General features: G+C 41.4%; 1 protein-coding gene across 1 annotated transcript; it reads right to left on the reverse strand.

Moving 5' to 3' along the window:
• lpcat3 (lysophosphatidylcholine acyltransferase 3) lies at positions 1–27,668 on the reverse strand. Its single transcript, XM_084052091.1, has 13 exons — positions 27,504–27,668; positions 25,771–25,878; positions 21,893–21,999; positions 20,929–21,022; positions 20,146–20,183; positions 17,258–17,436; positions 16,256–16,364; positions 15,934–16,020; positions 12,741–12,907; positions 6,141–6,288; positions 4,628–4,783; positions 4,127–4,257; positions 1–2,715 (listed from the first exon to the last, which is right to left on the reverse strand). The coding sequence occupies exons 1-12, from the start codon at positions 27,586–27,588 to the stop codon at positions 4,138–4,140; spliced, it is 1,398 nt and encodes a 465-aa protein (XP_083908217.1). The 5' UTR covers positions 27,589–27,668; the 3' UTR covers positions 1–2,715; positions 4,127–4,137.
• Between the last annotated feature and the right edge of the window lie 122 nt (positions 27,669–27,790).

Here is a 27,790-nt window from a genome sequence, read left to right on the forward strand (position 1 = left end):
AAAATGTATTTAAAATTACCCCCCCACCCCATTTTTTTCCTTTTCCTATTTTACATTTGGTAGCAATAAGGCAAAAAAGTAGTCTCTTGAAACAATTATTTTACATCAATTAATAATCACTGATGCAATTTATAAATATTAAAATCGGGGTCTTGCTGCTACAATGAGATGCAACACGTCTCTGCATTCGAAGGGTTTCATTCAAAAATGTGATCCATTTGGATGTTTTTTTTATCGTGCTCTTATAGGCTACATACATACAGCATATAGCTTCATATTAATGATAAACATATGAAAATCTTTGCTTACTTTTGTCATAGATATGATCACATAATTTTAGTAACCTACCCCCACACCCAAAAAATAAGGAAAATAAAAAACGTAACATTTTTGAATGAAACCCTTCTTTTTGAGAGGGGAAGCAGAGTTGTGGCTCTCCCTTCACATACTGTGCCTCAGACTAGACCATCCAGGCCCAATAGAAAATCCTTCCCTTGGCGAGATGAGATGATCCAGTCTATATTCATACCAACTTCTATTGAAAAAAAAGATGAAGAGTCAGAGCGCTCCTGATGATATTAACCATAATGAAACAGTGCATAATGCATATCACTCAATACAAAAAGGTGGTGATAATTAAATATGACTTATGATCTCCAGTTAAACATAGTAGACAACCCCCAGGTACCCAAAACAGCTTCAGCCCCCAATTTGTGTAGATCTGAGATTAGAAGAAGTGAGTCGGGAGAGCAGTGGTCATCAAGAGGTTATAAATGCGACCATGTGACCCAAGGGCTGTGGGTTTGAAACCCTGGATTGGGTGGGTAGAGGAGACAGAGATGCCCTCTCCTCCATAACAGCCAGTGATGTGGTGTTATGGAAATGCAACTGAAGCTCTAAATAATCAGAAGAAAAGCTGCTCAGTGGTCAATATTAACTGTGGTTGAGCTAGGCAGCATCCAGGAGTGTAACTGTGTTGAGTGTGGAGTATGTAAATAAGAATCGATGCTCACTTCAAATGTATCTGACTACAAGTACTGTACAGGTTTTTAAAAAATGTATTTGTGGTTTACATAGACCAGTTTCTAGTTTAGCGTTACCTTAAGAATACATTGCAAGGTATGTTTATCGCCAAACAAGATTAAGAGTCCAAAAGCCCTACTAGTACCCCCTAGCCACTGTGCTGGACCACAATGGTTTGAATGCACCGACATTGCATCCTTAGAGCCCTGTTCTCACTCTAGTGGGGTAAAAATAAAAGGTTCATTGAAAGTTATTTTCTGGGGGATGGAGATATTGCATATTCACTTAAGTAGTGTGCAGGGTGACATTTTGGTCTGAGGGTGGCACTAAAGGTGCTGGGGTCACTCAAATGGTTAGGGTTCATCATCTAGGGAACATGAATGCACTCAGCATGTTTCATGGCATTTTGAGATATATTGCGTGCAAAATGTTGGTCCAAGGGTGGTGCACTGCTAGAGGAAAGGACATGGGGGTCACCAAAATCAGTACGGTTCATCATTCAGGAAGGTGCACAGCAAATTCCATGACAGCAAGTCGTTTTTGAGATATCTTGTTTGGTGGGGAAAGGTGACAAAAACTGAAAGGTATTCATCTAAACATGTCCATCTTATTGTTTAGTATCTTGTGAACATATATTTAGGCCAGCTAGCAGTATTATGTAGAATCACAAGGCATTATGGTCTATGTAAACCACTGCAGAGTAAAGTTAGATCAATTCTTTCAGATCAGTGCAAGTGAGGGCTGAGGCCTTGTAGGAGAGACGAGATATGAGGAGCAAAGAGTAAACAGATTATAAGGTGGTTGGCAGGAAAAGTCCCTATAAATAGGATTGACAGGACATGTACAATGAAAAAACTTGATGGAATCTTATCCAAAGCTACAAAATTTTCTTTTTCATTTTTTTAATAAACCTCCTAAAATAGCTATATAAAATCAAGTCTCTCATCACAAAAAAAAAAATGAAAATCAAATGAAAACCAGAATAAATGTATAAACATTCATTGAAATACAAGGCCATTTTTGAGCTGAGTTGTTGAGTGTTAGTATACAGTGTTGTTTTACAGTGTTTCATTTGTGAGTGAGTGCCACAATCCCATCCTCAATATTATCATTCCCCGTCAGAGCAGCAGTCCTTACTTTTCCAACAAGCAAAGAAAATGCATGTCATTATTATTACATCTGAAAGTGCCAAATACATTATTGTTGTGCCTGAACCTTTTGCCCTGTTAAGGTTCACTATGAGTGACAGTGGGGAGCACATGAGTTTAGAGAGACAGAGGGAAATAAATCCGAACAAAACTAGTACAAAGAGTCATTACCGACTGACTCAAAACCCGTGACTGGCAAGTGCAAAACTTTGTGTACACAATACTTCAGTCTCTCAAGTTCTTTGTGCCCCGCCCACATACAAAAAAAAGAAAGAAATGAACAAAAGAAAAACAGGAAATCACCCCTGATTGGCTCACGATTACCCATGTGGCACAACGGTCACTTCCTGTAAACGTTTTCTCCCAATGTTTGTAAAAACTCCCACCCACATTTTTTTTAAAACACAAAAAAATATATAGAAAGAATTTTATTTTACACTGACATATAATATATATTACTAAAGGCCTTAAAATATTTTCTGATCTGTTCCTTGTTAAGACAGTTCCCTTCAGATGCATCCTGGGTGGATAATCAGCTAGCGACCTGGAGAGGAGAACAGAGTGACATTCAAAACATTACATAACGCATGGAAGCTAAAGCAGAGTTTCACCAAAAAAGCGAAATTTACTTAACCTCAAAACCATACTTAACTGACAGACTAGCCACACTGAAGAATACTGAACATATTGATAACAATTTACTCACTTTAATTTTGGTTTGTTTCATTTACACAACGCAGACTTGTCCCATCCTAACTATAAGGAGCAGTGGGGCAGCTACTGAGCAATGCAAAGGGACCAGATCAGTTCTAAGACCAGTGCCTTTGTCAAGGGCCATGGCAATGAGTAGGTCCCAAACATAGGGTGACCACATATCTAGCCCCTCAAACCAGGACCCTTAATTCAATACGCACGTTCGTCGTCCACATGCGCGCCCATTCATGCACGCCCATGAACACGCACCATAGGTGTTGCATACAGGCAACGACTCAGCGTTGAATTCAGACACGCAATGCATTTGATCATGTTTTCTGATTGGGTTAGGTGAGTATGTTTACATGAAAAGAATACGACAAAGGCCTATGAAACCACTGAAAACAACTATTATTATTGTAATTCTGGCGAAAACCGGGACAGATTTGTAGAGAATGTTGAAAACCGAGACATATTAGTGTTTTAGAGATATTTGTCGGGACTCGGGACATGCAGCTTGAAAACGGGGCAATCCCGGCCAAGTCTGGTCACCCTACCCTAACATGTGTTTTGGTGGGAGGAAACCGGAGCACCTGGAGGAAACCCACGTGATCACGAGGAGAACATGCAAACCCCTCACAGTCACAGAGAGACCACAGTCAGGTTCAAACCGAGAGCCTTCTTGTTGTGAGGCAACAGTGCTAACCACTGAGCCACCATGGCTGCAACCCTTTGGGCTTTTCAGGAACTCAAATTTAAACAAAGTATTACAATCAAATCTGAAAAGAAGTACAGGTTGTATTGAAAATCTACATTACAGATGGTCTACAGGCGAAATGTCTTTAACTGTCTGTCGCACGTCACTGATCATTCATCCCTTCTCCCATAGAAAGGTGATGGCATCTTTTTCTTTTTTCCCCTTTTTCAGCTCTGTTACCTCTGTACATGTTTTTTGATGTTATTTTTTATGCTATGTTGATGAATTGAATACATAGGACCACAATGGAAACAAGTCCCCAGGACTTTTTTGTGTTATGCTTTTAGCTCAAATGTCTGACTGTACCTTGTGCTGTTCACATTTCTGTCTAATAAAGTATTCAATCAATCACATTTCTGTCTAATAAAGTATTCAATCAATCAATCAAAACGGTCTGGTTTTAACTGAGCTATCAATTTACGTTGGACTGGGATTTGGTAGAGTATCACTCTGATAAATAAAAAACACCTAGCAAAAACAGGTGGTTTGTTATAATTGGTTTTACCAGGAAGAAGTTTAGTCCTCCTTCTTCTCAGTCCGTTCTTTCCGGGGCACCAGTGCCTTACGGAGGTATGGTATGATTAAATAGGCTGTCAAGAAGAACAAGTGACCGCAGAAATAGACCGACGAATACACCTGGAAAACAGAGGGCACAGAACTCAATTCATTTAAAATGTTTTTCCCCACACAAGCATAAACAACCAACCATGTTGCTTTGTTTCTTAAAAGGTGATGATAATGGTCTTGCATGTATAATCAACATACTGTACATCCGGATAACATAACTAGCATCTATCTCTAAATACTAGGCAAAGTACTGTAGTAATACAAAGAAATATTGTGTACTCTGCACCCATTACGCCCTCCCAGTAAAGGTTTATTATTATTATTATTTTTCAGGTTATGGCATAACAACTAAATTGTGGAGAAAACCAATACAACAATAAAACAAACTGTGCAGACCTAGTCCATGGTGTGTGTTCTTATACTGTATGTGCTGAGGTACCTTAAGCCATTTGTCGTAGGTGAAGAGACAGAATGCTACAAGAGGGTAGCCCATGAAGAGCCAGTGGATGAACTGTTGAACTATATAGATGAGAGGGTACGCAGGACTGTTGGCCAGTTTGGTCAGCGATGGACTGTCCCTTATCAGCGCCTGGGCCTGGGACAGACAGACAGACACACACAGTTTTGGTAATCAAATATAACAATGGTTATACAACTACAGTAACTATCATTCCTTAGTTTGATAATATTTGATTACACGTGAATTCAGCCTTATGCCACTTCTTAATTTACCAGGGACAGTGCACATTATTCAATATTTCAGTTTTCACATCAACGAAAATGAGCCAGTTAGCAAAGAGCTAATTTTCATCTGTAGCCCCTGAGCAGGTTGTTACAATTGGTGATCTGTAACTATCAATACAAAACAATACAGGTAGACATAGTACAGAAGACAAAACAATTACGGTATAATTATATGAATAAAAATGACAGCAGTGACAAATTGAGCAGATAAGTACAAGTATGATTTGCTTTAAGCCATCTCTTAAGGTTAAATTTCAAATGATTCAATTCTCAGACATTGCATCCCAATTTCAGATACAGTACATTGAGAAATGTGTCTATTGCAGGGTGTGTTGCAAATCTGGCTTGGCCATTTGTCTCTAGAGCAACGATGGACAACTGGTATGTTAAGCATTCTGTGTAAAGGATCAGTCTAGAATGTTACAACTGTTGTTGTTAACATTAACCTCTGACAGACACACTTTAGAAGCAAAATGCATAATTTTGGAAAATGATCAGTTCACATTATGCCATGCTGTATTCTAATTCATAATGACCCTAGCAGCAAGTAAGCTGTATAATATTTAACTGTAGCACTATCCAAGCATTTACCATCCAAGATGAAATTTTGGATGGTAAATCAAATCCAAAGTAATTAGTCATCTTAAAGGTGAACAATGGAACTTTTACAATGGAACTTTTGGAAGAAAATAATGTCCCCAGCATGTGTACAAGGACACGTATTCAAACAAGAACCTCAAGAGCATGAAAGACGACGTCGAACAGGGAGCTTACCTGAAAACTATTAATCAAATGAGGGCCATGGTAGCGCCACACATTGAACCGAACTCCTGATGCAAGCATTGTAGTGACAGAATTGGACCATTTTATTACACTTTATGACAGTTACATGAGGTAGGAACACATTTGTTCCTACCTCCTACCTACCTGCTTGTTCAATTTGAAAGTTCCACCATTCACCATTAAGACCTTTTGTAGGATTGAAAGATAAATTGGGGTTTGGAGGACAGACTTGTCTGAGTGTGTCAACAGAGATTTAAAGCTGTTAATAATATATCTTAGAATGTGTTAACAGCCCTGTGAATGTGTGTGATCTTCACACAGTCTTCGTGTTTCCCTCATATAATCTAAGGAATTACTGTTCAGTAACAAAAGCAAAGTTACCCATCCCCGCTTCAAAGACTGGCCTCTGTCTGTCTGTTACGTACCTGTCTTTCTACAGTGACAATGATGAACTCCATGGAGAAACAGAGGAAGTATCCGGAGTGCAGGCCGTGCCAGATAGACAGGAACACCAGCGTGAGGACTTGAGATAAGATCTTATTGCCCAAGAACTTCAACCGCTTGAACACATGCCTGGAAAATAAAACGACAAAGCAAGCCATGACATGAGGCATCAGTTGTCTTTACACCTATCACTGATCAGTCCATGAGGACAGGAGGTAAATGAGGAGAGAAGCCTGAAGCTTAATTTATACCCCACCGCACAAGGGTATTGCTTGCCAAAAAGAACAAAATCTACAAGCTTGTGCCGACATCACAGTGGGACTTACTGCTGATTGCTTCTCTCCAGAGAGAATAATATGGTTGTACAGTATCTGATCTAATGAAGTCACAGAAAAGAGCATTTCACCAGAAAACACAAAATGATTTGTTCTGCACATAATCTCACACATACTCCCACTGATATTATAAATAGTCTCGCTCTAACTGCTTGTCTTTAAAGTTTAGTGAAGTAGGGACACATGCATCTTTAATTACAACTCAGTGAAATTATGCAAATGAGAAAAAGAAAGATTGCTCGGCCTAGAAGGGATACTGTTATGAACCTGTCAGTTTCAAAGACTAAGGTAGACACACAAAGCATTGCAAACAATCATCCAATTACCTACAGACTGTAGGAGGGGAAAAACTTAATTCGAGAGAATCAGCTACACTGAAAGCAGTCGGTGACAATACAATATGGTTGTATCGTGCGTGAGTGCAAGATGACAGCAAAGTGGTGCTTTTAGAGCTGTTTACCTCCACATGGCTGTACAAGGAGAGCCAGCCACACAATAAGCGCTTAATGGGTTTTTCTACCAACTTCCCCATAGCTACTTATCAACTCTCACTCCTCTCACCTGCCAGAGTGCCAGTTGTTGTTGCATAGCAACTGAGATGACAGGAAACATCTGAACTTGATTCTACAGAACCACACTGATTGTCAGTTCAATGAGGTCTATATCAGTTGGTTCTCAGCCAGGGGTCCTTAATGGGGTTCCCAACTAAATTATTGATAGTTAATCTTCACCATTATTACCTGTACAGGTATTTTCACAACTAGAGAATGTACAAGAACATTTATCTCTACACCTACAGAAAAGGAATTATGGACCAAATCACAGACCAACAATGTTCTTGGAGATAAAAATCTTTAAAAAAAATGGGGGTCCATTCCTGCCCACAACCACGAAAGTTGTGGGTTCAAAGCCGCCGTGGTGCATAAGCCGGGCGGGGAGGGCGATATTCGCCACTGCACGTATTCCTATGGGCTGGGGCAGCACCTGTCAGCAGGGAGTGTTGGGGGGGAGGAGTAGGACGAAGCCTCTACGTCCTCCCAGTGGGGGCTCCTCACTGGCAGGTGAGTCAGTAGGATACAACAGCAGTGACAACACACAAAGAATGTGTGTGGTGAGGAATTGATTGGCATAATGACTAGACATGGGGGTCCATGGCCTAATGTTTATCAAAAGAGCAACAGCAACATTTTCTATATTCTCAAACAATAGAGACTGAACTGAGGGTTTTTCTGTGACTTAAACTGTACACCTTAGTGCCAAGAAGCAAAGCAAAGAAAATAAAAAGGTAAATTGTTAAAAACTCCCATGTTAATCTTCAACTCAAACCTGTTGATGTGTTCCTGAATATATCCTTGTATGTATTGTACCTTATGATAAAAGTCAGGTCCTTTCAACAGAAAGAGTTTGCCATAATCAATTTGGTTTTCTAAGCGTACCATTTTGACAGAACGAGCTACCTTTGTTATCATGGCCTCAACAATGTAGCCTTTGTCAGCGTAACACTGATGTACGTACAATAGGTACTATGTTGTAGTCCTGACGAAGGTAATGTTTATCTAAAAATGTTAGATGTTGTAACTGGGTCCTATTGTTATCAAAATGGCTTGAATGTGTGCCAGAGGAATTATAAGTTGGTAGTAAAGTGTACTTGCCTAAAAATAACTAGACCCGTTTAGCATGTAGGTCGACCAAGGAGAGACATTTTAAGTGTGACTACACTTAGGGATGACTGCTTGCTCTGTACTGTGACAATATGTCCAAATGAGTGAGGTGACCCTGTGAAACAGGTGTGTGTTTAACCTTAGACACAAAGGCTGACTTGTTAGGGGTTCTAATTTGGCTCGAATGTAATTTTGATTCTCCAACTACTCTTTACTTTCACACACACTATGTGTAGGGATGTCCGATATTATCGGCCTCCCGATATTATCGGCCGATATTAGCATAAAAATTGATATCGGGAAAATATCGGTATCGGTTTTTGGAAAAAAAAAAATATATATATATATTTTTTCTGCTTTATAAATAAGTTACAGGAGTTCTTACTGTATATGGTGTGTGTGATATGAAATTTGAGCTTACCCTAATCACAATAATCCCCGCATATATCGGTATCGGTTGATATCGGTATCGGTAATTAAGAGTTGGACAATATCGGTATATCGGTTATCGGTAAAAAAGCCAATATCGGACAACCCTAAGTATGTGCATGCATGCATACATACACACACACAGTTATTCATTTTACACAGAAGGTATACAATCAGAGAAAAATAAACCATAACACAACACAAATTAAAAAAAATAAACCATAATAAAACACAGGCCAGAGTGATTGAAATGCTATAAACTTGCGTGTATATATATATATATATATATATATATATATATATATATATACACACACACACGTGTGTAATGTGTATATACGTGTGTGTGTGTGTGTGTGTGTGTGTGTGTGTGTGTGTGTGTGTGTGTGTGTGTGTGTGTGTGTGTCTAATATTTATAATTCCTGAAGGAATACCCTGGTTTTCGATGGATGGACGATGCCTCCACAATAGATAAACCCCTTCTGTCTGAATGTGGTCAAGTGAAGAGTGTGTGTGTGTGTGTGTGTGTGTGTGTGTGTATGTCGTGCATGTGCCAAGATTGTGTGTGTGTGTGTATGCTGTGCATGTGCCAAGATGGTGTGTGTGTGTGTGTGTGTGTGTGTGTGTGTGTGTGTGTGTGTGTGTGTGTGTGTGTGTGTGTGTGTGTGTGTGTGGAGGGGCATACTATATATTTTCCTTTTAGATAATCACTAGCAGTTATGAAAACTATTGCAGGGCCAGATAACGATTGTCCTATTAAATTATGGAGGGCCAGATAAAACAGTAGGTTTAAATGATTGACACCTCAGTCAACTATTCATTATTGCAAACTACTGACGGTGCCAATGCAACTTTTACCTCCATTCTGGAAGTGACAGGTATAGAAATTCCCCCTGTGGTTCCTGCTTCCTTCACTGTGATCATGAGTACAGCAGTGATGTAATTGGTTGTAATCTCATCGGCAGCTCCCATAATCATACCAGAAGGAACGCCCTCAAAAGAAATGAAAGGGGTGCAAAAGTCGAGATAAAACTAATTGATCCCTGCGGGGAAATTCAGGTGTCAGAATGAAACACAGGATAGGTACATGTAAGAGTAGCGAAATAAGAATGAAACACAGGATAGGTACATGTAAGAGTAGAGAAATAAGGATGAAACACAAGATAGGTACAGAGTAGAGATAAGAATAATAAAATAAAACGGTCCAACAAAACATGTTTTCAGGTGTTTACTGATATCCAGGTGATGTTAAGATTGCCGACAATAATACAAGCTATTACTTCCAACATATACAGTATGTGCATCTTCTGCCAATGTTTCAGGCGCTAAATCATTCACTATTCTTTGTTTTGGGGGATTGAAAAGTATTGTACTTGATTCTATGCAATGATTTATTCAGGTGGTCACAGTCGCTCTTTAAACTAGCGGGGTGGGCAGAGCGGAAACTAAACTGGGGGTTTCATCACCCTTTAAGGATTTATTTTTACACAACGTTTCCCAATGCATATACACCAACTGAAAGGCTTTATTTAAAACATAATTGACATTGCAATTTTTTAAAAGCAAGAACAAAAAAAGCCTCTGACTATGTCCCTGCTAAGATTAGGAACAACATCCATAAAATACCGTTTCAACAAGCTAAACACCAACAATGTTTCGCCAGCTAATGTGGCAAATAGCATCTTGCGATCCATTCTTAGCTTAGGATCAAATCCTGCCACCTTTTCTCCTGCATCTCCCCTATCGGACTCTAGTCCCTCCTGGCTCCCCGGCTGTGGAATGACCTCCCCCATCAGTCAAGACTGGTGCAAACTCACTCCCTATCTTCTGTCGCAGTCTGCAAACTCACGTCTTCAGACTCCACCTCACCCCCTGGCCCTAGCACTCCGTTTCACTTGCATATTCAGATAGATAAGTAAATGGTGGTAAGATAGGTAATTGGTGTAATAATGGCTCCATTCAAAGCACTTTACAATGTGCATTACATTCAGCCATTCACACAGCAATGGCGGAGGTGTCTTCAATGTTCAATGTCTTGCTATCAGGACACTTTGATACCAAGCCAGGAGGGCCCATGGATCAAACCTGAGAACCTTCCAATTCCCAAGCGGCCGCTCTATCTCCTGAGCTACTGTCCATCCAGATTCTAGTTTTGTTATCCAGATATGTTGTTTACTTGTACACATATGCTATGTACAGTATGAAATTTTGATACATGTTACCCGCTTGCTTGTCCGCAGGCGGATGCTAGTTTTGATTTTTTTTGTACCTGCAATCCTAGTTACTTCGTAGGACTTAGTCGTTTTTTATTTCCATTTTGAGTATTTTTTGTGTGGCATTTCTATGCCTTTATTTGAAAGCGACAGCGAAGAGAGAGACAGGAAATGTGGAGAGAGTAGAGAAATGACATTCAGCAAATAGTCGTGCCGGCCAGGAATCAAACCAGGGTCAGACTGATCAGGGCATTGTGACCTAACTGCTTTGCTATCAGGTCACCTTACTTGTTTTCTTGGTACCATTTAGCTGACCACTTGCACTTACCCTGTTGTTGGTTGACTACAGTACATGTCGTTTACTCCAAACTTGCACTTTGTCATAAGGGCTCCTAACTACTACATCAGTGACCATTTTAACCACAATGTCAAAAAGACAGTGGACCCTAACCGCCACTTCACCAAGTTTTGATTTGAGTTGACCTAGGCTGGCTTTACACAGTGAAACTTTCACACAACTAGAGTAGTTGCCGGTTGCAAATTGCATGGAACATAATTTTCATGCAACTTGACAGTTACATGAACCAATTAAAAAAAGAATCAAATTCGCATGCAACAGACTTGATTTAGCCAATAGTTTATTCCACTACATTAGCTAGGCATTTTAGTTCTTTCCCCCCCACCCCCCCAATCTGTTGTATCACACTCCACTAGATAATATCATCTGGGACATAAAGACATCTTTGTATATTTTTTTTTATACGCATCATTTTCTCATTGAATAATTTTGGACATGGACATAATATTTTCTTCTACCGATGGCAACTTATTTTTCAGTTAGACGGAACTATAATGCACTAATGATTGTTGATATGCTGGAGGAAATAAAACATGGCTTATAAAGCCAAAATGAATGTGGGTGAAAGAGATCAAGGGTGCTGTCAGCTGGCAAGACATCAGACCTCTGCATCCATTGTAATTAATGCATTGCAAATATCAATAATCATCAGTATGAAATTTCATTTTTGTCAAATTAGGTGGCAAGCCATGTTGTAAAGTCATTCATATGAAATGAGTCATTAGTTTGACGTGGTCACCTGGCATGTTATCAATGCTTTGGCTGTTGCATGAAACTAGTTTCACTAGTTGAGATGTTTGCAACTGTTGCAGTTGAGTGTCAAACAAGTTTCAACAAGTGCTATCATACTGTTGACGCTGAGTTTCAAGTGTATTTCAGAGATCTTTACACTATGCAACTGAAATGCAACTTTGTTTCAAGTAACACAATTTCAAGCAACTAAAGCCAGCCTTATACTTTACGGATCACTGTGGGGAAAACTCATCCTCTGCATTTAATTAATTAACCCATCCTAATTACAAGGAGCAGCGGGCATTCACTGAGCAGCACCCGGGGACCAGTGCCTTGCTGAAGGGCACGGGCAGTATGTTCCTAACATGCATGTCTTTTGGTGGGGGAGAAAACTGGAGCAGCTGGACAAAACTCCTGTGAACATGCAAAAAGAAAGAAACCAGGGCCATCTTGCTGTGAGGCAACAGCGCTGACCACTGAGCCACTGCACCAATCACCATGTACCATTATTATCTCTGGCAGTGGGAATGACAGACTTTTTACTATGTGGTAGAGAGAAAGCTAGCCAGGTTATTCATTACTTAGGAGGCGTTACCTACTATACACAATAAATTACATCTCCTTACCCTGTGTTTAACAGTTACCAACCAAGTAGATCATTACATTTTACAGCACTGTAAAATAACCTGAGATACCGACAGAAAGACAAGCGTTTGAGGTAAGACACTCAAAAGAAATGGTCGAGGTGAGACCCAGAGACAGGAGGTTGAGGTGAGACGGAACGAAACAGTGAGAGAGAGACCCTTCAGGGAGAGACGCCGAGACAGACCAACAGTTGATATGAGACACTGACCTGGCCGCCCAGGCGTTCGTGTTGATATTGAACGAGGAGATCGTTCCCGTGAAAAGAGGCGTGGTCTCAAACAGCCACATCTTCATGTTGGCACAGGCATCCCACTTGTGTTGTCCATCCTGTGCTATTCCATTATAGCCCAGGCCAGCGAGTACACACACCCCCTCCTGAAACATGCAGACAGCACAGTCGAGTCAAACTGGATGTGCACAGCAGCTGGCATGCACGGGGAGAGGCAATGTGGTTTGGAACAAAATATATGAGAAAAACATTTGATACTGACCATGGAGTGGGTCAGGGGTGAATGGTGGAGTTGTAATATACTGTAGACACTATAAAGGTTAGAATAAAGGCTAGGATACCGAACCGATATAGAATAGCCCCATGCACCTCCTAATGCTAATAATAACTCTTAACATTTATTTGACGTGTCGACATTTGGGCTATGACGTGTATGTAGCCTTCACCTAGCTCCATTAACTGGATGTGTGGGGTGTCAAATGGATAGGCCAAATATTTATGCTGCCAACAAGAATGCAAGTTCTTTTATAACTCAGTTTGGAGTTTGGACAGTTTGCTATGCCTAACCTTGAATTATGTGTTTTCTGAGAAGAGTGAATGAGAGACAATGGCATGATTCTTTAATTGTTAGACAGCCATATTATTCTGGACTCAGAGATACTAACCAATAACCATTAAGATTTAAACGCTAGAGTTGAGTCACCCCGTTAGTCTCCAGAACCAGATAAACTGCACATATAGCTTTCTTTTCACCAAGGTGTGCCATAGAAAATCTACCAGAAGGAATGTATGGAAAGGTATGCAAAGCCTGATGTGGTGATTCACCAAACAAGTCTAATGGTTGCACAATGAGTGTGGTATGCAAAGCAGACCTATACTATGTTTTAAAAGGCAAATTCGCTGCTAGACTGTTTCTTATCTGAGGGCGACGGTGTCCACTTTCAGGCTTGTGAACAGACCCATTTGGGTTTGTTTCAATAGTTTCTCTCAACTAGTGGATTGTATCTATGTTCAGTCTAAGCTGTGTAGAGAGTGCCTTACGCAGAGCAAATAAGTATTCCGAATAAATGTATACTAATTCTGTGCGGCGATCTATGTACACAACACTCGGGAGTTGCCTGGAATTATGCAACCGCAGCTTAGAGGGATCATTGGTATCCACAAAGGCGTCAGAGGCAAACAAGCCGTTCAATAGAGCAACACTGTATTCGTTGTATGCAATTATTAGGTCCCGAGTTTATGTTCAATGTAAATGTTGTAATGTGTCAAGACAGTGTGACAACAGTGGAGAACCAGTGACAGAGGTTAGAGAAGTGAGCTTGGGACAGTTGAATTAATCTGGGAGAAAGAGATGGGGTCTTCCCAAGCATCAACTACCTCAGCTGAAATTCTCTTGAATAAAAAGGTAACTTCAGCATCAACTGCTCCACTGCAGCTACTCAATGATCAACAGTAGACTGTTGTACTGGGCAGCCCCTAGCTGTGTGAAGACTGTGGTTGTACTGTGTGCAGCCCCTAGCTGTGTTTACAGTGTGGCAGTCCCTAGCCATGTTTGTAGACTCTGGTTTGTACTGGGGAGCCTCTAACTATGCATGTAGACTGTGTTTGGCTGCCATCATTATTATTTTGTCATTATTTTGTTATTTTCTTTATTTACCATGCTCATTGATATTTTTTATTATGGGAAGAGTATTTGTTTTCCGTTAGTGCATTCAGTCGAATTCTCTATATGGTGTAGTGCGGAAGTGTGTTACACTTCCGTATGTTGACGGACAGCGTTTGTGTGTGACAGCGTGACGCTGACAAAGCTTGTTTGTTTTAAATGTCATTATTTAAAGCAGTAGTTCACCCAAAATATTACTTATTTTCTATCAATTACACACCCCATGAAGCATTGAATTCATGGAGATTTTTTTTGTCTTTGTTGCATCCTGAGCCAATAATTTGATGACCGGCGGAAAGATGCTAATGTATCTAGTAGGAGACTCAATGGAGACTCTAGAAAATAAGTTATTTTTGGGTGAACTATTCCTATCGCGTTAAAATGTTATGCTTTCTTTATACATTTTGACTGATCAATTAATTTTGTTTCAGTTTGTGCGTCGCTGTTTCGTAGGGCTTCCTTTGGACTTCCATTTGTTTGTGTAATATGCAGCCAGTGAGGTAAATTAATTTGAAGTGTATTTTATTTTAATTATGTTTATGTGTTATATATGTTTACGTTAAGTTTATTCTGAACGTTTGTTATTTATGTTTCACTTTCATACAGTTTGATGTTGGCTTATCATGCCTGAAAGAGAGATGAATAAAGACACCAGAAAGCAACAACTATCGGACTCGTTTTTTAATGAAGGGAGTGATAATGTGGTTGTACTGGGCAGCACCTAGTTGTGTGCGCAGACTGTGGTTGTACTAGCAGAGCCTAGCTGTGTGTGTAGACTGCGTTTGTGTTAGGCAGCTCCTAGCTGTGCGTGTGTATACTGTGGTTGTGCTGGGAAGCCCCTAGGTGTATAGAACTGAATGGTCTCTAGTTTGGGGGCATTAACTTTAATGTTTATCGGCAGCCCAATTGATGGGTCCGGAAGTTGGCACACAGCAGCGGAATCATTGGAGTTATTGGATAAAAAAAGGTGGGCCTGATGAAAAGGGACAACCCACCACCAATAAAACTGTCTTTTATTGAGTTTTCTGTGCACCCTATGCAGTCTACGTAGCTCCCCAAACAAAGGGAAAGAGGGAATTCATATTTGTTTGCTGAATAGATATGGCTTCCAGTTAGTCAAAGTTGCTCAATGTCAGTGGAATATTGTACACACACACACACACACACACACACACACACACACACACACACACACACACACACACACACACACACACACACACACACACACACACACACACACACACACACACACACACACACACACACACACACACACACACACACACACACACACACACACACACACACACACACACACACACACGCGTCTGGAATTTGGAGAAAAAGATGAGATGGATTGGGTAGTTATCAGCCTAGTGCACCAGTTTAGCGCCCTTAAACTAGAGCAGGGTGTTGCTGTGAGACAGCATTCAAAGTATGAAGAGTCAACTTTCCCTGGATGATAATAATAATGACAATGAAGACTAAAGTGAAGAAACAACTTACCGCTATAACCCAACAGCTGACATATTTGTAGAGCATAACTTTAGCCCAGACCAGCATGAAAACACAGCGATACCAGAAAGGTTGGGCCTGTTTGAAAAGATACAGGTACTTGGCATTAGAAACAAAATACAGTGTAGGCATTGAAAACCAGAGGGATATTAGTGCTTGTGATCATAATGTGTACAGGGTTAGCCACTGTATCATCCAGCCTGCATTTCTTCAGTGTTATAGAGTACAAAGGGGGACATTTTAGCACAAAACTAAAGTGGAGCCTACTTTATGGAGTGTGAATTATAAAGTGGACTTGTACAACAGTTCTTACCTCGTACTCATCTGTTAGGAAATAGCTGTCTTCGTAGTGAGGGCTGAATATTGCATATATAACCAGACAGACGAGACCCAGGGAGAAGCGTTTCATGGCAGGTAGAACACTGGGAAAGAGGAGAGGTGATCGAAGAGAGGTTAATGATGTTAATGATGGACAGACAGGGCTCGTCTCTGCAGCAGTGATCCGTGGTCCAGTGCTCCGTTCTGCTTGCCTGTCCATCCCTCTACAAATCTCCCTTCATTTCTCTTTCTTTCCATCCAGCCGTACGCTACCTACCTCTCTATCCCTTCTTTCCTCATCCATCTCTTCATCCCTGCCCCAAGTGGGGCTTGGCTGACAGCATAGCATGCAGAGTGCAGCGAGTCTGAGCAGACTGCCGAGCAAATAATTACCACCTGCCCCCTATACAGGCCATGTTCAGAACCCGGCCTCTTCGACGTAGGACCAGACCACGGGGGCATAGCTACACGACACCGAGCTGGCCATCTGATGATACACGAAAGAAAGAGATGCCTCCCTTTTGTCGAGGGATCCATCCTAAAACCCCTCCGCCAGCTCTCTGTACATCCCCTCCAATCTTCCACCCACACTTCGATTCCTGGATCATAAATGAATCTATCATTCTATCCCTGTACTCTTCCCCCCCCTCTCTCCTTCCCTCCCTCCATCCTTTACCTCAGTGGTTCGCAAAGTCCTTGATGTGGTTCCAAGGGATCCCCAGCTAAATGAGGTAATCTAGCATCAAAATCAGTTTAACCACTACCCTTGAAATTTGCCGATCTATAAGCTCACAGCGCGTTGGATTGTATCGCGCTGTGAGCTAAGCTTGTAGGTCGGCTATTTAAAAAAAAATAATGAAGATTTTAGAAAAACTTTAACAACATAAGTCTTATATGAGGGTCCCTGGCACAAAATCTATTGAAATGGGGTCCGCTGCAAAATACATATTAATTTGAGGGTCCTTGACATGAAAATGTTTGAGAACCACTTCTTTACCTGTTGGGAGGCTGTCCAGGGGAGTCGGTGAGCTCCCCGGCCACCAGCCTCTGGTAGCTGCGAAACGTGAACTGGGGCCCTACTAGGAAGCCTCCATAGAAGTAAGAGAAGCCATACATCTCCAGCAGGGAGGGGACGGAGTGCAGTGCCCCTTTCTGCTGCTCTGCATTCAGCTCCTCCTGGAGGGGGGAGGTCAGAAAGAGGAAAGGTCAAAGGTGGATTCACCGGCCAAGTTTTGCTCTGCATTGATCTCATATTAACTATTATCAAAGAGTGGGCTACTGAGCAACGCCCCAGGAAGCAGTTAGGGACACTTGAGCAGGGATCAAACCAGGGACATTCCAATTTCAAGGGGCCAAGAAAACAAAACCTTTAATCCCTTTCCGTGCATCATATTTCAATTTTGGGTAGTTCAAAACTGAAAAACAGCAATTTGAATTGCTGAGATCTCTGTCTCTCTTCCTCTGTTCTCACACTATCCCTCCTCTCCTCTACCCCCCCCCCCCCCTCCTCAGTGGCAGTGGCTCAGGACATAGAACCTACTACTATAGCTCCAGGGCCCAAGAGTTCAAAAAGTTTAATCCCTATCCGAGTGGATGAGATTTGGATTTTGGGTGTTAAAGATATTACTTGATTAATCAAACAAATTTTTCTTATTGACATAATGTTTTCTGAAATAATTCTAATTCTATGATCATAGATCGGATGTCAAATTGCTGGTTTTCAGTTTTGAACTACCCAAAATTTAAATATGATGCACGGAAAGGGATTTAAGGTTTGTACTCTTGGCCCCTTGAAATGTTCCTGGTTTGAATGTTCCTGGTTTGTTCTCTGTCACCAAGGCAGAGAGGGATGAAAACCCTAGGGACAAGAGTGAACAAACGAAGACAATAGGCAAAGTGATGATCACTGTAATGAGCGTATCACGTTACAAAGTATCACTGCGAGTCGACCATAATCTGCACTGACCACCAACTCCATCTGACCACAAACTAGCACCTACCAGCCCATTTAACTGTGGGCTGTAGAGAGACTGCCCTGACATTTAGCTAAAATACCTGGTAGTCTGTTCCTAATGAAAATATCAAACAAAGAGGCCAGACGGAGAAGAACATTTACCTTTGCACTGAGAATTTCCCTCATGAACTTACATGATTGTGAATATTGTCTAAGCCCAGTGACATTAGGGGCGGCAACAGTTGACTGGGAAGAGAGGCTGTCTAGGAAACAGAAAGTTGCCGGTTCACGCCCTGGCCGTACCCTATGTGGCCCTGAGCAAGGCACCTAGCCCCTAACTGCTCCCCGGGCACTAACCCTGCAGCACCCATTGCTCCTAAATAGCTAGGGTGGGTTACATGCAGAGGACACATTTCATGTAGGTGCAGTTATATGTGACAAATGGGGACCATATCATTAATTATTATTATTGTTATATCATAACAATAATAAACATATCATTATTACACTAGTGGTCCTGACTCCTGACCTAACAAGATACTATCATAGAAATTCTGGAGTAATACCAACACCATAATCAGACGATACGCTATAGATAATGTTACCTATTAGTGCCCTGGCAAATAAAATTATATTTTGTAATGAAACAGATTTAAGGAATAGGTTTTATCATAACATTCTTCACATGTCCAACAATATGGAAATGGGTATTTGGAACAGATTGACATTAGCAACGCTATGTATGTTAATAGATATATTTATATATGATTATCGGCCAGACGGCCACTGCGATCTGTGAATTAATTCTTATTGGCAGATGCGCCAATTATGGTCATCAATGTGTGAAATGTGAAAATCCATCAATCCCAATCTTCAACATACCGTGCAACACTAGTCATAACTAGTGCATATGAAGCTGATATCTAGTGACTGAAGCTTGTTCTAGGCTTGCACTTGTTGTAAATCATTCTGGATCAAAAGCATGAGCATACATTTCTAAAATGTAAACATTAGAAGATCGTGTTTTTCTACAATACTGAAGGGAAGATAAAAAATGCACGGTAAAGGCAAGGTAAATCAATGAACTGGGGTGGCTTTGAGCTATTAAAGAACAAAGGTAAGTGAAGCATATGGAGAAGTAATGTACTTAAGTGGCATTGAGCAAGTGTCTCTGCTATAAGCCAGTGTATTTTGTAACCTAGATAAATGACGGTGAGATAAGCACAATAAAGACAGAGCAACCTAGTAATGTACTAATGGTTACAGCAGACTTGAGATGGGCTGCTAGCACCACAGCTAAGCACGGAGAGTGCTCAGATGAGAAGGAGTAAAACTACAAAGCAGAACAATAAGTTAAAGTGACTCCAATCTGCCCAGAGATAGTGTAGTGAATAACGCCCCTGTCTCCACAACCATACATACCCCCACTGGCCTTGAATCAAATCTTCTCTCCTGTATCTCCCTTATGCCGTCTCCCTTTCAGCTTTTCTACAAATCTGCCTCAATAAATAAAAACTGGAAGACGGCCTACTAAACAAAACAAAACAAGAATTATTTATTTAAAATTGATTTAGCCAAAAGCTGGCAAAGGAGGCTGGAAATAGAAACCTGTGATAATAACAGAAAACCAGGCACAACATTAACACCTAGCATAGCCACATAACCGACTTATATCCTGTTCTGCAGACTTAGCCTTCCTATCAAAAACGCAATCTCTCTCTCTTGCCCATGAGGAGGACAGAATGAAAGAGTAAGTTATATACACACATTCCGCATAACACAGGAGAGAACATTCAAAGACAGTTAGGGCTGCACATTATTGACCAAAAAAAATCTTTTGCAAATATTTGTGCATCCCTTCAAGGCAGACAGTAACATCAGCTGAGAGCAAATACAATCACAACGGAAAGAGAGAGATCAAATCAACTCACTGGTTCCTTTCCGCCGTCATAGTAATCAAATGCCAAACCTGCAATTAGAAAATGCAATGAGCATCAGCGTCTATGTTATGGTAACTAGGATGGCCATGATCAGCAGAATAAACAACAATTCATATGGCATGCCAGAGGAACTTTCTGTGTTGCTTAGTAATACTGTATGTTACTTGCTCACCAAGGTCTAATAGACCAGCGTTTCTCAACAAGTGGGCCACAAGGTTTTCTGACAGTGAAATACGGTCACGGAGGAAAATTGTGCTATATATTGACTCCTGATTTCAAGGTCAAAGTTAAATTTAGGTCTAAGTGCAAAACCAGTTGTCAACCGCTGATCTAGTGGGAGATTTACAGCAGTGGTTCCTAAACCTTTTAGCTCGAGACCCAAAAGAGAAATTTGATGTCTCCCCTCAACCCAAAGTAGAGAAAATAGCACATTTACAAGCTCACAACGCGTTGCAATGCAACGCGTTGTGAGATTGACCTTTTTTTTTTTTTTTTTATCTTTTGAAATTGGAAATTATTTCTTTTTTTTTAAATAAAGATATTTACTCACAACCCATAAAAATGGGTCTCGAACCACAGTGATGTAGATGGAGATATACAGTATGACGGCATCAATCAATGATGTGGCACCAGCAAAGGCCTATATGCCTGCTCTACAGATCAAAAGTCTGAAAGCAACATTATTGATCACAGATAAGGTTCATGCTAGGATGGAGAGTAAAAACATGGAGATAACGAAGGGTGTGTGTCTCAAGGAGATAAGACCAAACATACCAACAAGCTTGAGTGTTAGGACACAATGGGGCATGGTCCATTTGATATCATACTCCTCCGTGGCTGTGAAGTAATAGCCTGCCAGCAGGTATACCTATGGCAAGATACAGGAAAATACAAAGCTCAATAACAATTAAGTACATAATTTACTAGCATTCAGCCATATTTCAATGATTAAACATAAACACACATGCATACATAAAATCCAAGCATATTTAAACCCAGTAGAGTATCATCAACCATATTTAACCCATAAGTGAATCAAGCATATTTAACCCAGAATAGACCAAAAGGTAATGGCGATAACATGAGATCTGTGATTAAAAAAACCCTCTTAGTGTTGTTGATAAACAAACCTACTACCATCAATGCATTCCACTGGGTTTGAGCAGACACAAGTGAGTGATTCATTCATTGATTTTATTTAAAATACAACACACAGATAGGCAATAAAGTTAAATGACTTATTTCATTGCAGTCCGTTTAGGGCAGGGCATACATTAGGGTTCTATGCCAAGTCAGATTCCCACTTAACGTAGCCCTATATACTCATACGTTCCAGAAAATACCCAACCTGCAATCTCACAAAGCATCCCATTGCAATGTGTTGGGAGCTTGTAGATCTATAATAGCCTATAATATGTCCAAAATAGGGACGCCAGGGTTGAAAGTGGTTAAGCGTCAACAATGTAGGCCCAAGGTTCTAGTGCCCCTTGATATGAGGACAATTACACAAAAAGACCCAGGCACAGATACGGAAGGAGGTATCAAAAAACATAAGCTGCACGTGGTGCACAATCTGGCAGGCAGCGCCTGAACCACTGCAGTGAAAGAGTGCGAGGGTGGACAGAGGGGGAGGAAGAGCCATAAAGTGAACCTGCATCACCACCAAGCACAAGGAGACAAGGAGCAAAAGGGGTGGGGGGGGGCAAGGGATGGTAGAGAACAAGGAGAGAGCGCTCACCATTTGAAAGATGAAACTGCTCAGGATGGCTGTTATCGTCCTTCCCATGAGCCTCAGCATCAGGAACTGGACTAAGATACATACTGCAGAATGATAGAGCTGAACGCCTGAGAGAGAGACACAGAATGAAAGAACGAAAGAAAGAAAAGGAAGTAGGAGAAAGATACTAGTGAGACGGGGGATGGGGAGGTTGGTAAATGCACTGAAGTGTGACCTGTAACATTGGACATGACAACTGCATTTTCCCGCCTTCATTCTAAATTGGCACACATAGCGAGAGAGACAGGAGGGAGGAAGAGAGAGGCAAAGAGAACATACAACACACATCTTATATGAAATGAGCATTCAAGAATGATTTGGGGGGATACATGACTTTAACAAAGAGAAAGAGAAAGGCAACAGACCTGCTGTAAAGTCCAAGTGCAGCCACAACACAAAGAAACAAGTGATCAATTATTAGCAGTCCTTTTAGGTAGATTTTTTATGTCATGATACGACTGGATTTTTAAAATGATTTTTGCCTAAAAAGGTATTGATACAGAGATCCAATTATATATTAGCGTATATACTACAGAACTTGTTTTGGTTCAGAGAAATGCTAATGATGAGAACAACAGTAGAATTGAAGATATAGTATTAACCACACAAGCCCTATTCTGAGCATGTCATTATAGGCGAACATTGCGATGCATTGTGAGCTTGTAGATCGGCTATTATACGGCTGCTCACTGCCACCCCTAGTCGCTTGGGGAGCAATTAGGGGTTGAGAGTCTTGCTCAGGAACACTGACCACTCAGCTATGGCCGTCCCAAGTATATAGTTAGTTGACCAGGGTCCCCCATTTCCCCCTTTGTGTGGAAAATAGACATTCTGCTATTCTCAAAGATGTTCACCCATTTGAACCAAATGTTCACCTCATATGACATGGCCAGAATATTAAGGATGCTAGGTTTCAAGTCGTTACGGGCTTAACTTATATAATAAAATGTAAGTGTAGCTCTCCATCGGTCAAACCTGTTCTACCGTTTCAGCCGTTTATTCATTTGCATATGAAATATTCACTACCTTTCACCAGAACAATCACTTATCAACAGGTCACATAGACTCAGCCACATAGACCAGAGAATGACAGACCTATCTGGTGGTAGAACTACACAGCCCCAAGCTATCAGTTTCCATCCACACACCCACAAAAGACTCTTCACATTTCTATGCAGTATTGCCCTTGGATTGGTTTTCCAAGCAGGAACACACATAATACATGGAAATGAAGCTGCTTGAGGCAGTTGTAACCCATTTTTTTTGCCACAGGGGATACATCTGGGCTTTGGAATAGAATGACAGACACTTGAATGTCTGCAGTCTGCACTCTAATGATCTTGACGTCCGTCCCCAGAAATGAATGCAGAGCCCAAAGCTAGACTATGGAGTGAGTAGAATAAGTCACTGGTAAGCTATATACACCAGTGGTTCTCAACCTTTTCTGGATCAGGGCCCACCAAAAAAATCTTTTAAATTGTTCACGGCCCACCCAGCTGACCACTTCACACTGCTGCCGTCTAAAGTGGTCAGATGGGTGGGATGTGTGCATTTTCAGAGCATGCTTATTTTAATGATAAATCAATTGATTATGTTCCCGCTTGGATCAAGGACATTAATTACATTGTTTTTTATTACCATACATTTTTTATGTTATCTTATCATTAAAATCGTAGTCTTTTGGCAATTATTTGGGGGTTATTTGGCGCTTGCAGTATCCTCACAGCCTCACCAGCCCACAGGTTGATAATCACTGGTTGGCTAGACTGTGGTAATGCTTCACTTCACTGACCTTACTAACATAGAAGAAAAAATAATAATACTGTAAGCACCAAAAATGATGTGTAGCCTGTGAGCTAGACTCGACAGGTTCACATGCATGTGGGAGATGTACTGTATGTGACGTGTCAAGCAGCAGATCAATTGGCGGTCTGCTTGAGCTCACATGATTCATTGCACTTGCTCCTGTTGTTAGTGTTGCCAGACTTGCCACTGATGTTGTACGTGCTTTGTTTGCCCCCAGCACCACCACCAGTAGGCTCTGCTTTCCCTAAGGGTTCTGTTTCCCCTGGGGGGTTTATTATAGATGTATATTGCCCTGCTCTTAAATGGTTGTCTGCTAATGTGCTGAGCAGGGAGTAATGTATAGCAGAGCCTGAACGCCAAGATCAAATATAATATTCACACTCGCATTTACCGGTACATTTTATAAATAAGATGTTCTCAAGCTATTATTGGTCTCAAACTATTTGTGAGTTATCTGAAATAACATCGTGTTCGTACTTGATGAACGCTACATTTCCATGCCAACTACATTCCATTAACCACCCATCTCTACAAGTAATACAGTTTTGGGAAGTGGTTAGCAGTTAGCACTGGGTAACTGTATTGTGCAAGTACACGTTTATGCAATACCAAATAATTCATTTTACTCCAATCTTTTACAGACGTCCCCGCACGGTGAGTTTCCATGCCAACCACACCAAAGTGATTTAGCCCAAATGAAATGGAAATCTGTTCTTACGTTACCGTGTCTGTGAGTGGTTTTAGAAAAATTGGCTCCTTAGTAAAATATCAGAGAATGCTCTGATATTTAGTCTTTGTAATGTGTAACCTGTGGAATATGTGTTGATTTTACAATGTGAGCCATTAGTAGCTTACATTATACACCTGCCTGCCTCCAGCCAAGTCTACCACAACGGAAATAAGTAATGTGACTTCATTCATTGCCTGTAGATCGGTTATTTTCGGTAAGACACTTGGTGTAGAGGGAAAAAGCAGGGGACCAGGTATAGACCCCTGGGGGACCACCATCAACAAAGTAAAGGCCTACAGGGTTTAAGTGGTTAATCCTCTAAGACTCTAGCTCCACTAGATTTTCATGTTTCACTTGTTTTTTTCTTTTGGTTTCCTGCTAATCAATGTTCTCCCATTTCAGACTCACTGCACACAGCTTGCTGCCATAAGACATTGCAGTTCAACAGCACAGGAAATTAGCACACTTAAGTTACCACATCTACAATTCTCTTTCTGATCATAATTTATTACGCTCTCCACCAATGCAGAAAAGTGTAACATATAAAAAAAAGAAAAAAACATCACCACATATTCTACCCCATCAATCCAAATCTAATTATCCATTTGGATTATAGAAGCTGTTCCTTATTCCCCTCATACAATAACTTTGATAAATGACGATTAGTCATGCAGCTCTTGAATTGATGTGCTCAACAGCAGGAGCAAGACACCTGATGTTGAAATGTGTAGCTATATGCTTTTATTCTCTATGATGTTTACATTAATAATGGCAATACTATGCTTGGTTCCAACTCCAACGATCAGAACAGCCAAGCTACAAAATGGAGTGACCTATGGAAACCTTAACCACTTAAAAACCCTACAGTATATACATGTACTTCATTGACCAGTCCCCAAGGGATCTATTCTACAGTAGGTGGCAGGTGCACTAATTTCTCTCTCTATAATACTGATTCAACTGTTAGGCCCACCTAAGACACCTCAAGAAGACTCAACAATTCGTTCTGGTCTTTCCCAGAACCAACCCCTTCTACTCTCCTCCTCTCAAGAAACTATCCTCATTCACAATACTGTACGTCCATGCTAGCATGAAATCACTCATTCACTTTGGTACCCAGCTGTGTGTACTGGTCCCTAACATCTGATCTCATCACCTGATTGTCAATCTTAACCATAGACTTATTAGAAGAGAACAAAATGGCAAGAATTACGCATTTCCCTTTGTAGCAAAGCAATAGCCTGACACCATTTTGTCCATTCACAGCACAGAAACCCACTCACACCCCGCTCTGCAATCTCACCGAAGTTGAACGCTGCAAGGGCCAGTCCAAAGAGGGCGTGGAACAAGTGGATGATTTTGGCTGGCTGGTGAAAGAAGAACCGCCGGTATACCAGGGCACATGGGTAACCTGCAGGAGAGAGAGCAATGGAGAAGGAGAGGGGGATAGAAAGACCAATACATACAGTCAGACAGACATATGGGCATATGAGGACAAAGGCAGACTCAAATAGAAAGAATCAGTTGTTGGAGAGGGGGGAGAGAGAGAGAGACAAGAGCCAGACACAAGCAGACAGAGAGAAAAAACTGTTATCTAAACTCTGAGCACCAGCATTAAGCTATGAGTGACTTGTTCTTGTCACCTCCTGGTGTGACCAACATTGACCTTGTGGTCTAACCACTCCAAGTTCCCCTGATAAAACCGTCACACTTATCAGAGTGCGACAGTCACAACTTAAACCTGCTCTGTGTACAGCATGTTAGGTACAGTATATGTGTGTTACTGACAAGAACAGGCTTTGGCATTATTAGGCAAAAACCTTTTACATGATGTGACTGACTACACTGCAGTCATGCAGTTTGACCTGTAGGCTAGAGCTGTGTGCATACAGCGCAAATGACTGTTAACACACTAAAGATTTAAGTAGTACTGCACAGACATGCTGACATGGGTAGGGAAATATGGAACCAAAATCCCCATATGTGGTTTCAACATAGGGATAGAATAGCGCCCTTCAGCCTGCTGTTGCAGCCTCAAGCATGTGACTAAGCACTAAGCACTAAGCAGGGAGGGAGAGAAAAGAAATATATGTCCATGTGTCAGACCAAAGTTCACAGAGGACAAGTCACAAGCGTCGACTTTCAGCACCACAACCCCCTTCCCCACCAACAAACACACACCCCTTCCCCACCAACACACACACAGCACCACAACCCCCTTCCCCACCAACACACACACACACACACACACACAGCACCACAACCCCCTTCCCCACCAACACACACACTTCCCCATCAACACATACAAAGAGAAACATGATCCCCTGCATTTCTACTCCTGTGTGACCTGATATTAATAACACTATTTGGAAACACATATCACAATCAAAGCAGGCTGCGGGTAGTTTTCATATCAGACCCTAGTAATATGCATTATCTAAACCTCCATGAAATCGCATAGCCTCTCTCTCTACAGAGCTGTGTGTGTGTGTGTGTGTGTGTGTGTGTGTGTGTGTGTGTGTGTGTGTGTGTGTGTGTGTGGTTGCCTGGTTGGCAGTCTGGGCTGGTGGCGACTGTCCACTCGACCTTGCAGAGTGATTCATTCGTGGCTTAAGAAGAAGAAATCTTTAATATCTCTGGGACATCCTGAACCGAACCAGGCTCGCTACGGTTCGTCAGTAACAGAACAGTTCGGCTCTTTAGAGTAGACACCCCGGTCCACTGCCTCTGTGCATGTCTCTCTCACACACTCTCTCACACACACACACACACACACACACACACACACACACACACACACACACACACACACACACACACACACACACACACACACACACACACACACACACACACACACACACACTCTCTCTCTCTACACTACCAGGTTTAGCTAAAGCGGAGGTTAGCACAGTGAATGAGAGTTGCAGTAGTACTAGACAGCAGACACAGATCATAGAATAAAACCTGTGCCAGGGGATCGTTGTGGTTCCGATTAGATCGAACCCGTCACGGTTTAACAGAGGCATCACTCACCGATCAGAACGGACAGAATGAGTCGCACTGCCGGTTCTGGGGAACCCAAAGACTCCGATAATTTCTCCATCAAGGGAGCCGCCATCTTTCGTGTGGGCGGAACTGGAAGTGGCTCCTAGCGGTGATTCAGCGGTGATGATGTGATCTCCACTAAACTGACACTGACACACTTATATCTGCCCCCCCAGCTGGGCTGAACGGTCCAGCCCCTCTTCTCCACCCCGATGTATACACCGTCGTACGACGACGTATCATTTGCTTTCTTTCTTTTTACACTCCTTTATATG

Source organism: Gymnoscopelus microlampas (genome assembly GCF_963454915.1).
Source record: "Gymnoscopelus microlampas genome assembly, chromosome: 3".
In the NCBI taxonomy this organism is placed as follows: Eukaryota; Metazoa; Chordata; class Actinopteri; order Myctophiformes; family Myctophidae; genus Gymnoscopelus; species Gymnoscopelus microlampas.